This window comes from Mugil cephalus, chromosome 8 (assembly GCF_022458985.1).
Source record: "Mugil cephalus isolate CIBA_MC_2020 chromosome 8, CIBA_Mcephalus_1.1, whole genome shotgun sequence".
NCBI lineage: Eukaryota > Metazoa > Chordata > Actinopteri > Mugiliformes > Mugilidae > Mugil > Mugil cephalus.
In genome coordinates this window covers 20566867-20577081 of record NC_061777.1, presented here as the reverse complement: position 1 = coordinate 20577081, position 10215 = coordinate 20566867, and the positions used below count along the sequence as shown (strand labels likewise).

At 42.3% G+C, this 10215-nt stretch overlaps 1 protein-coding gene across 1 annotated transcript; it reads left to right on the top strand.

Annotated features, from left to right (window-relative positions):
• Positions 1–2678: 2678 nt before the first annotated feature.
• ggt1a (gamma-glutamyltransferase 1a) lies at positions 2679–10106 on the top strand. The gene is made up of 12 exons (XM_047592965.1): positions 2679–2851; positions 2927–3057; positions 3143–3232; positions 3588–3780; positions 4415–4575; positions 4757–4906; positions 5327–5463; positions 5575–5762; positions 5873–6000; positions 6267–6379; positions 6466–6579; positions 7147–10106. The coding sequence occupies exons 1-12, from the start codon at positions 2679–2681 to the stop codon at positions 7291–7293; spliced, it is 1725 nt and encodes a 574-aa protein (XP_047448921.1). The 3' UTR covers positions 7294–10106.
• Positions 10107–10215: the final 109 nt, after the last annotated feature.

Sequence of the window (10215 nt, the reverse complement as noted above, 5' to 3'; positions counted from 1 at the left end):
ACATCATGTTTGTAGTCGCTAAATCACTGTCATTCTTTGACAAACATTCATGTCCCTGCGCACCTTCATGTCACATGGATCAGTTTCTTGTTCCAAGAACCTACAGAGGGGGGGCTCATATTTATTTCACCCCCTCCCCTCCACACTCTTTCTATTTGTAGTCCCATCATTGTGGCTTTATAGACGTTGATCCTGATTTGACCCTATTTTCTGGTATGATTCAGGCTTACCCTTGTTTAGTGGAGCACAAAAGTTGATCCTTTCTCTAATAATCATTTCCCTTGGCTGCACTTTATCCCTGGACTGACCATTCTGCAAATGTTCCTAGAGGTTGTGATTATGACCTAGTGGTGCCCTTAATTTAATGTTTCATATCCACGCCACTGATTTATCTTGTAAGATTCCTCATTCTCTAAGCAAAGCCTACAAATTAATTAATTTCTGCATCATGTGCAGGTTACACATCCTTCCTGAGATTTTGAAACATGTGAGGCATTTTTTATTTTTTTATTTTTTTGAACATTTGAACCTTGGCAATGGTCAGAGATAGCCATTAAGATGTCAGGAGCTTAGGACAGTTCTTACAGGTGATGTCTGGTTTTCATATCATGAGGAGCACCATTTATTGTAAAAGATCATCTGTAGTTATAGCCTTTTGGTGCCATCAAGGTTATCATGATTTGCCTGAATGAATAGTCTAATTATGGTTGAATTATATTTGTCAAATAAAAACATCTTCACATAACAGTGTATCCTGTTAGTATTAAGATATTGATGATACTGATTGGAAAAAATCAGCATTGTCATCATAGGACACAAATCAGAGCATGGGGGCAACAGGATGCAGTGAAACATTGATACTGTTCTGGCGCTCTGTTAGCATAGGGTAGATGCTAACAGTGAGGAGCATGTGCAACCACATTTAAGGTGTTATAAGAAAAAAATAAATAAAACATTTAGTGACCTATGTATCTTTCTTTTTTTCTTTTGCCCTTCAACCAATCACACCATTAAGGGAATCTGAAAACACATGCATCCATCACTACTAAGAAAGTAAAAACTGAGTTGCTAACTTATAATTGCAGTACACACGACAGAGTCTGTCTGGGGAGACTCTATTATTAAAAGGACTGCAGCCACCCGTAAAAACACGTGACACCCCCTCCTTGTGGCCCTCTCCGTGCTGTTAGTGTTTCTGCAGGCTGCGTATCACCTGTCGCTGAGGAACAACAGCAGCATGTGATTTGATTTGCTGTTGTGCATACAGGCATGGACAAGTCGTTCCCATTTTGCTGCGAAAAAAAAAACAATTCGAGGGAAATGTGAGCGTATCCCTTCTAGCAAAGTCGAAATGTAACCTACACGTCTCCAGCTGAGGGGTAAAAACATGAACAAGCTCCAACAGATATTTCATAAAACCACCCACATCTAGAGACAGTGACACGAGCATCAGAATTAAAGGAAGGCTTCTGCCGTCTGCAACACGAAGAGATGTAATTGTCCTCTTCCACCATAAATCAGCTCTGTGCACTGTATAAAAACTCCTTCCTTGGGGCGTCTCTGGACCTGGGAGATCCAGAGCAGGATGGCAGTGATTAGATTAAGATACAACCATAGCAGCAGCAGCAGCAGCAGCAGTAGCAGCAGTAGCAGCAGACTACGGGGTCTTTTGGCAGTGATTTATCAGTGTGGCCAAGAAACAGGAGTGCACACTGGTACCAAAGAAGGGCCTTTGCTGTTGAGAAGCTACCGTCACCAAGCCAGCTTGGACCTGTGCTACTGGGTGAAGGCTCAGGGAGGTCTGAGGAGGCCTGCAGAATAAGCCAAAAAGACCGTGACTGTGACTGAGCATGATAAAGATTCTGACTGAGCCAATTACACAGAGCTCCGTGTCCGGGCTGAATGCTGCTTGCATCTGTAAACAGATCATTCTCACCTTCACTCTGGCAAGCTTGGCAGATTGATATCAGAATTAAATGGAAAGTTATTGAAGGGCAAACGTAACGGTTTTCCTCAGATAGGGCAAGGGAGACATCCGTCATTTGAAGATAGTTTGAAAAGAAAGATGATGGATGGAACAACAACAGATTCAGGTTTTGAGAAGAGTTGAATGTGCAGTTTTTTGTCAGGATTTCAAGCCTTATTACGTCAATGTTCCCAAGAGCTTAAACATACATCATGTAAAGTCAGGACTTTTGTCGATCTTTTGTCGATCCCTATCTTCCTCCATATCTACTTAACATTCACCCATTTTCTTCTTCCTGTAGGTTTCAAAAACATGTGCATATGCAGTGCCTGCCAATTATCCAGGAAGCTGCTCATCGGCATCACGGTGTGACACCTGAGCTAAGCTGCACCTGAAAACCAAAGATGACACAACACACACCAGCAGCGATTTAAGCTCAAAGTAAACACCGTGTCATTGCTGCTGACACTCAGTCAGCTGAAGGACCAGCATTTATTTTGCCTTCTATTTTATCCAAAGAGCTGTGAAAAACAATACGCGACAGGTGAGTGAAAAAAGAAAAATGAAATAAACGAAATGTTCTGATCTTCTGTCACATTGTCATGTTTGTAAAGGTCGGGGGTCCATTTTGAGAACGACATACAATGTTTAAAGGAGAAGGCTCGACTCGTTTGTGAGCTGAAGGATCTTGTTGATTTTCCCGGGCAGGAAAATGGTTGGGAAGTCCCTGATTGCTGGTCTGGTGGTCCTTCTGGTGGCTGCTGTGAGCCTCTTCCTGGGGGTGTTCATGGGCTTGGGGAAGAAAAACACGCCTCCCCCTACAGACTACTTCTTCTCAAAGGCCGCCGTGGCTGCCGATGCTGGAAAGTGTTCAGAAGTAGGGAGGTAAGAAGATATACAGCGCACATTCTGATGTGCGACCATGCTCTCTAGTGCGTTAAGTGTACCCATGTGTTTCAGGGACATTCTGAAGAAAAATGGCTCAGCCGTGGACGCTTCTATCGCTGCCTTGCTATGTGTTGGCCTTTTGAACGCTCACAGCATGGGTATTGGAGGAGGGCTCTTCTTTGTCATCTACAATGCCTCCACGGGTGAGAGTGCGTCATACATTAGGAATCCTCAACCCAGCTTAGTGAGATGAAACTGATCAATCAGTCCTCATTTTCTGCTCAACAGGGAGGGTGGAAACCATCGATGCAAGGGAGACAGCCCCCATGAATGCCACTGAGGACATGTTTGGCAACAACACCAAGCTCTCTCGTACAGGTAACAAACAGCTGTGTGCTGTTAGAGTCTCCTCCAGGCACAGAGTCACTTAATGCAGATCTGCCTCTGTTGTGTTCTGCTGCAGCTACGTAACATGACTCTGGGGAAGGATTTAGAGGGGATAGATTTTGCCGGCCTCGGTCTCTCCATGCAGCTTCTTCTGTCATCCTTAACAATCTTTCCTCGCAACCGCTTCAGGTTGCATGAAAATTAAAAAGTTCATCCTGAAGTGCAGCACAATGTCTCTGTAGATGTCTCACAGTGTCTCTTGGTACGCTGACTCCACTTAGTCAAGGGATGGGAAGAAGGACCTTGCGACATTCAAAGTAGTGGTACTGCTGTTTCTACACGACAGGTGGATTGTCCATAGCCATTCCAGGGGAAATCCGTGGTTATGAGATGGCACACAGAAGACATGGCAGGCTGCCTTGGAAGGAGCTGTTTGAGCCCAGCATTGCCCTGGCTCGTGATGGTTTCCCTATCGGAAAAGCTTTGGCTCATGCCATCTTCAAGAGCAAAGATTCAATTCAAGGAGACGCCAACATGTGGTGAGGGCGATTCTAATACCTGAATGTAATATAATAATGTATGAAAGAACATGCTCTGTGAACTTAAAAACTTTCTTCTTTGCCTAGAGTTAAATAACGCAGTTGGTAGCGCTTTAATGTCTGGATTTGATTTTAGATATGAAACTACAGCCAGAAGTAGTTTAGAGACTATATAATCTGTTTAGCTTAGTGTGTGAAAACAGTGGAAAGTTGTTAGCTGTCTGGAGATACTACCAACACCTTGGATCCTAGTCTGTTACGAGTACTTTACACTTTGTGCCCACAGCCAGATAAGTGACTGGCTTCTTCTCTGTCTTTTATCCAGCTGGTTACACTTTTTATACCATCTCTACCATATTATACTCCATCGGGCCCAGTCACTGGGCACACAAAAACTGGTTATAACAAAAAGTTATATGAGTTGTTTTGGTTGGAGGTAACTGTTTCATAATCCTGGCTGGGGTTTTTTTTTATTTGGACCAAATTTGATGTTTACTTGGAATAAATTCACAACATAGCTGGCTGGCTATTCTGTTTGGATAGTTTTTTAGTTCTACGTGTGCTTTGTTAGACAGGTTCAATTTCTACTTTTCTCTATTACTCTATTGTAAAGCTCTTTCTTCTCTTCTTTCAGCGAGATATTCTGTGATTCTCAAAAAAACATCCTGAAAGAAAATGACATTGTTAGATTTCCAAAGCTGGCCGACACATACCAAAGAATAGCAGAGGAGGGGCCAGACGTGTTTTATAATGGGACACTGGCACAACGCATCGTTGAGGACATCCAAGCGGCAGGTGCTGTGCGGTTTTCTTGTCCGTGCACGTCTTTGTGTTTTTATAAGGACTAATACAATCAAAATCGAGCTGCACAGTACAGAACGCTCGACTTGCTCGAAACACCACAATAAATGGCTCTGAGTCATGTGTCATTATTCCTTATTTTACATTCCCCTTGATGCTCCTGTGCTCATTCCAGGTGGCATTATCACCCTGGATGATTTGTTGGAATACCAGCCTGTGCTGAATGAGAACCCTCTGAAGCTGAACGTCGGGGAATACACCATGCATGTCCCAGACGCCCCCTCCAGCGGCCCTGTTCTGGCACTCATACTGAACATAGTGGATGGTGAGCAGCCTGGCTGAGTGCTTGTGCAGCCATGCAGAAGAAAGGATGTCAGGTTTCCCCAGGTCGTCCCGGGAATGTTTCTCCGCCTGTTTTGGAAGCAGAAAACAGAGCTGCTGCTCACTTGTGCTTGCCAAATTTAATTCACCATCAACAAACCATCTGTTCAAGCGGAGATTATTCAAGTTATGCTTAAAACAAGAAGTGGTATCATTAATTTAATGTGAGCGATAACAATGTATGTGTTCATATATGAATCTGAAGGAATCTGTATCAGTAGATTAATTTCTACAGGACTGGTTCATGTAGTTAATTGACTTTAGTTTAATTACCTGCCACTGTTGGTTTGCGCAATGACAGAAAAGACTTGATTAAGATAATATTCATTTACTCCAGACATGTTTTTCCGCGGATATTTTGCAGGGTATAACTTCACAGATACAAGTGTCTCTACAGCAGAGGAAAAAACTCTGACATACCACCGTATCGTAGAGGCATTTCGTTTTGCTTATGCCAAGAGAAGCAGACTGGGGGACCCACGCTATCTCAATATTACAGATGTAAGACCTCATTATACTGTATACTACACTTGGACATGGAATCAGCCCCTAAGAATCGAAATCAGAGAGTTGTGTTTCTCCTTTTCCACTGACTTGTTTGTGTCTCCTCAGCTAATCCAAAACATGACCTCAGACTACTTTGCTGATGGCATAAGGAGCAAAATTACAGATGACACCACGCACCCAGACAGCTACTACGAGCCCGACTATTTTGTCCCAGACAACCACGGGACAGCTCATCTGTCAGTCATAGCTGAGGATGGAAGTGCGGTGGCGGCCACCAGCACCATTAATCTCTAGTACGACTCCTGAACTTCGATGTGCAGTGTCATTATACCTTGTGAATATCAGCGCGTAGAAATGTCTCCTACAGAATAAAGCATTATAAAGACCTGTTTTATTTTCACAGCTTTGGGTCTAAAGTCATGTCACGAGCCACTGGGATCATCTTTAATGATGAGATGGACGACTTCAGCTCTCCACACATGACCAATGGGTTTGGAATCCCTCCATCGCCCAATAACTTCATCCAACCAGGTGTGGCTGCAATGACATTAGGTTCTACAGATGTGTTGTTGACCCTTTCTCCAAAGGGACATCGCTTATATTTGTCATTGTCAGAAACTCTGAAAGCTTTAATTCCCATTGAGAATCACGCCCCTTAATTTCAGTCGATGTTCTTTGTTGACAGATATATATTAAATATGTGCAATACGTCCCTTTTTTGCTTTTAAGATGCTGCAAGGGACTATTAGAAGGTAAACATTTAGCAGTTGCAGCTACATTGCGTTTATCTTTTGCAGGTAAGAGGCCGCTGTCTTCCATGTGTCCTACCATCATCTTTGACAAAGAAAACAAAGTGAAAATGGTTGTAGGAGCATCTGGTGGCACAAAAATCACCACAGCCACTGCCTTGGTAAGTCAGATACAGTCACATGCAGCGCCATCCCGTAGATCCACATGCTCAAGTGTGTGAATGTTACATTTTCTTGGTAAAAACAGGTCATCCTGAACTCGTTGTTCTTCAACTATGACCTAAAGAAAGCTGTGACAGAGCCGCGGGTTCACAATCAGCTTAACCCAAACATGACAGTGGTCGAGCAGGGCTTTGAAAAGGTGAGCGACACACGGAGACGTGCTCTAGAGTGAGAAACAACATCTTGCCGCACAGCTTCTGATGTTGCTAATACCTCTATGGGTCTATTTATAGGCCTCGCTGTTGTTTGATCTAAATGTTAAAACAGGGTTATACTAAGTTGTTATGATGTTTCTCATCTTGGTGTTTCTTGCTGTGTGTTGGCATGCTGATGTTTGCTAATTGGAATCGTACTCAAAGGGCAGCTGAGCCTGTCATTTAGCAGCACATTAGTCAATAAGCAAAGTGTTGGAGAGGTTCAGTCTGAACACATCATGCCCGGAGTTATTACAGAGGATCCTCAGGAGAGCATACAGTAAATGTACAAATGTAAAAATACAAATATTCACTGTAAGGTGGCACTAAATAAAAGCCATGATTGGATATAATACCTGTCCTGAATAAGTTTCAGATTCATGTAAGTTGACTTTTATATATGAACAGGCTGCTGGACAGGTAGGAAACAATGTTATTGAATTCTATTTAAGACCAGTATCACCCAGAACTCCTGCACATGACTATATGTTTGTGTAACTATGCAATACCAGAGTGTCCTGGAGGGTCTGGCCCAGAAGAACCACGTAACACAGCTGCTGAGGACTCCAGACTCTGTGGTCCAGGCCGTGGTGCGGCAGGGCGAGCGCCTCTGTGCAGAGTCTGACCCGAGAAAAGGAGGGTATCCAGCGGGATACTGAGCGACCCTTCAGGTTCTTCTGTGCTCCTCTCAGTGAGGATGGTTTCCTCAAAGACACTCAGCCCGACGAAGGCGTCTCCACTGAAAAAAAGGTGTCTGTGCACCGAAGACTCAAGCTAAAGCCTCGGGGACACGGCCAGCATTCCTTCTTTGAGATGAAATCCTTTTACTCAAACAAATTGACTGTTTCAATACCTCTTCTGCTGAAACTGAATAGTTTCTTCTTTGTTGGCATTATATTTCTGCTTTGAATTAAAATAAGAGGTTGTATCTACTGTGACTTCAACGGTCAGGAAGGACTGGAGCAGAAAGCATGGGCCCAAAATGTAACTGCTTTCAACATTAAAATCGGTTCATATACGACACAGCATCCAGTATATTAATAACAACAACCAAAGACACAGTCAAGCAAATGATAATGTCATATTATGAAATGTTCCTAGGTTTCTGCACGAAGTAAGACTCAGAATGGCAGGTTGTCCATGTAATACTTCCTTCTCTTTTGTAAAGAACAGCTATTGTGATTAAAGAAGGGTTTGTTTATTGTCGAAATGGTGAAAAACCATCAGTAAAGACTGGACCACTTACAAAATACGGACATCTCAGGTTGTTTGCCTGTTTTACCAAAATGTCTACCTACATCTATCTCCTGATGTGAGTCGATCCTGAATTAATTAGAGGGAGCTCACCGTCTTATTTTCTACCGTAAAACTCTCACTTCTGAATTGTAAATGTTTAATATCGAGTAGAGGTTAAGTGGATGTATAGTGTATTCTGAAAAATACATTTGCAGATATATTTTTCTAAACATGCATTGTTCTTATGACATGTTTGTTGCCATGCTTGTTATTAAACATTTTGAACAAAGATGTTTTATTTTACCATAGAAACTGTGCTGTTTCTGTACTGGAGCAATCGGAGCTCTTTCTTTTTTTTTTTTTTTTTTTTCTTTCAGTAAACACCGTGTACTTATCCAGGGCACATGCAATGTCAGACTGACCGAAAGCTTCCGTGGTTGTACATTGTTTTAACATAGTTATCATAACTTATTGATTTTTTTTATTATTATTATTACTAGTCATTTAGTTTACAACATTAAAAAGGCCATAAAATGTTTCCAGGTGTTGTGTTCAAACTGCTTGCTTTGTTTAACTTCCTGTCCAAACACATGCAAAACCGCACTTACTGCACTACTTCACGATGTCCTGTTGATGTTTGACTGGTATAATGTTTATGTAACATGATAACGGTAGATGGGAAGGCAAACAGTGCTGCAAGCACAAACAAAAGTACAAACAGAAGCACCACGGACTGATGAAGAAGCTAGAGAACCTTTGAGCTTATTAAATAAAATAAAATGAAGGGAAAATCACCTTTTGAGGTAAAGTTTAAGATAATCCAGCCAGTATCTGTGTTCACCTTGTGGTGACAGAATGAGTGCTGTCAGTAGGGTTCATTGTTTGCAGACTAATTCATTCGGTCTGAAGAGGCACTGAAAAAGAGAAAGCAGCAGACACAGTGCAGCTTTGGACATTTTGCCTGATTGGCTTCATTTTGTCAATAGACTAAACCATTAAACCGACTAATGGTTTCTGCACTTAACAGAAGTCCGTGTGTTTGTGACTCCTGAGCAAAAACAGAGGTAGAGGATCAGTTGATGAACCATGCAGGTCAGAAGAAGTTGAACAAATGGTCGGAAGAAATAAACAAAATCTGAAAGGTCTGACCCCGATGTGCTTTGACTGGTGGGTGAATTTCAGTCCGCTCACGCGCCAGAATTGTGTCTCAGAGATTTAATGAGAAAGGGAAGAAACAGTAAAAAAAAAAAAATAATAATAATAATTTACTTAGGGTAAAAACTTCAGTCTCAAAAAAGTGTCAGCCTTTTGTCAACCATAACATTTCTGAATTAAAAAAAGCTTTTAGCTGCATTTGTCATCTGATAAGGTTTACCAGTTTTAATTTCCCGTGGATGGCATCTGATGGAAATTGCTCCGCTGCATTAAATCTAACTGGCAGCGTCAATTGCAAAAAAGGAAGCTTTCTGTTGCGCGTCTCAGCCATTTCTGAATTAAATATTAGGCCTGTGGCTGATCACACAAACTGACTATCACACACTGAAAGTCCCTCAGCATTTACACAAACTCCTTTTTGCTGCTGTGGAGTGGCATATACACTCTAGCCACTGTTGGCTGATAATCATGTTAATACAGGTAGCTAACCAGCCCGGAGCCTGAGGCAACAACATAAAAGGCTAAAGTGAAAATGTCATGCTTGTAGAAGCAAAGGTTTGGCATCACCAAGATATTTACATAGGAAACTGGTTTCGTATTTTCCACTGCTGTCTGCTATCTGTTGAAGACCATGAAGCCAAACTTCAACAAGACATGATAAATGAGAATCTTTGTGGTAACAGGCCCCCGATGAGAGGAGAGCAAACAAAACGATTAATAGCAGTAACTTTATGGAGATGTTCCTGCTGCAGGTATGAAAACGTTCCTTTTCATGAAAGAAGCAAAGTTTGTAAAGAATTACAGCCCAGACAGAACACATAGATGTGATGTTATCACCCTCAATAGTTCGCACAAATTGTGTCAGACATAAGTGGAATAGAGCCGCGGTATCTGTGTAGTGCCATCGCTGGGCTATTATATTATAAATGTGACCACGACTTTCTCCTTTGGATTCCAGCTTCATCAGTATTCTACCGGCAAAATATGAATCATCCAGGCCACCGAAACACATTCATCTTGCAGCTAAGTGTGATATTACCCTCATTCATCAAAAAGAGGTGGGTAAACCTGCACGGCTGTGACAGCTCCTGATAAACTTTCGACATTGTTACCCACACCGTTGCCTGGCATGTACGCCTGTCACATGGACCTGGGCTGCTCCTGTGTTCACACGCATTATATTAGGGGCC

Coding starts and splice junctions, on each gene's coding strand:
- ggt1a (XM_047592965.1), top strand. CDS start 2,679: ATGGTTGGGAAGTCCCTGATTGCTGGTCTGGTGGTCCTTCTGGTGGCT. Junction 5,464..5,574: donor GCTATCTCAATATTACAGAT/GTAAGACCTCAT, acceptor GTGTCTCCTCAG/CTAATCCAAAACATGACCTC. Junction 6,580..7,146: donor TCGAGCAGGGCTTTGAAAAG/GTGAGCGACACA, acceptor ATGCAATACCAG/AGTGTCCTGGAGGGTCTGGC.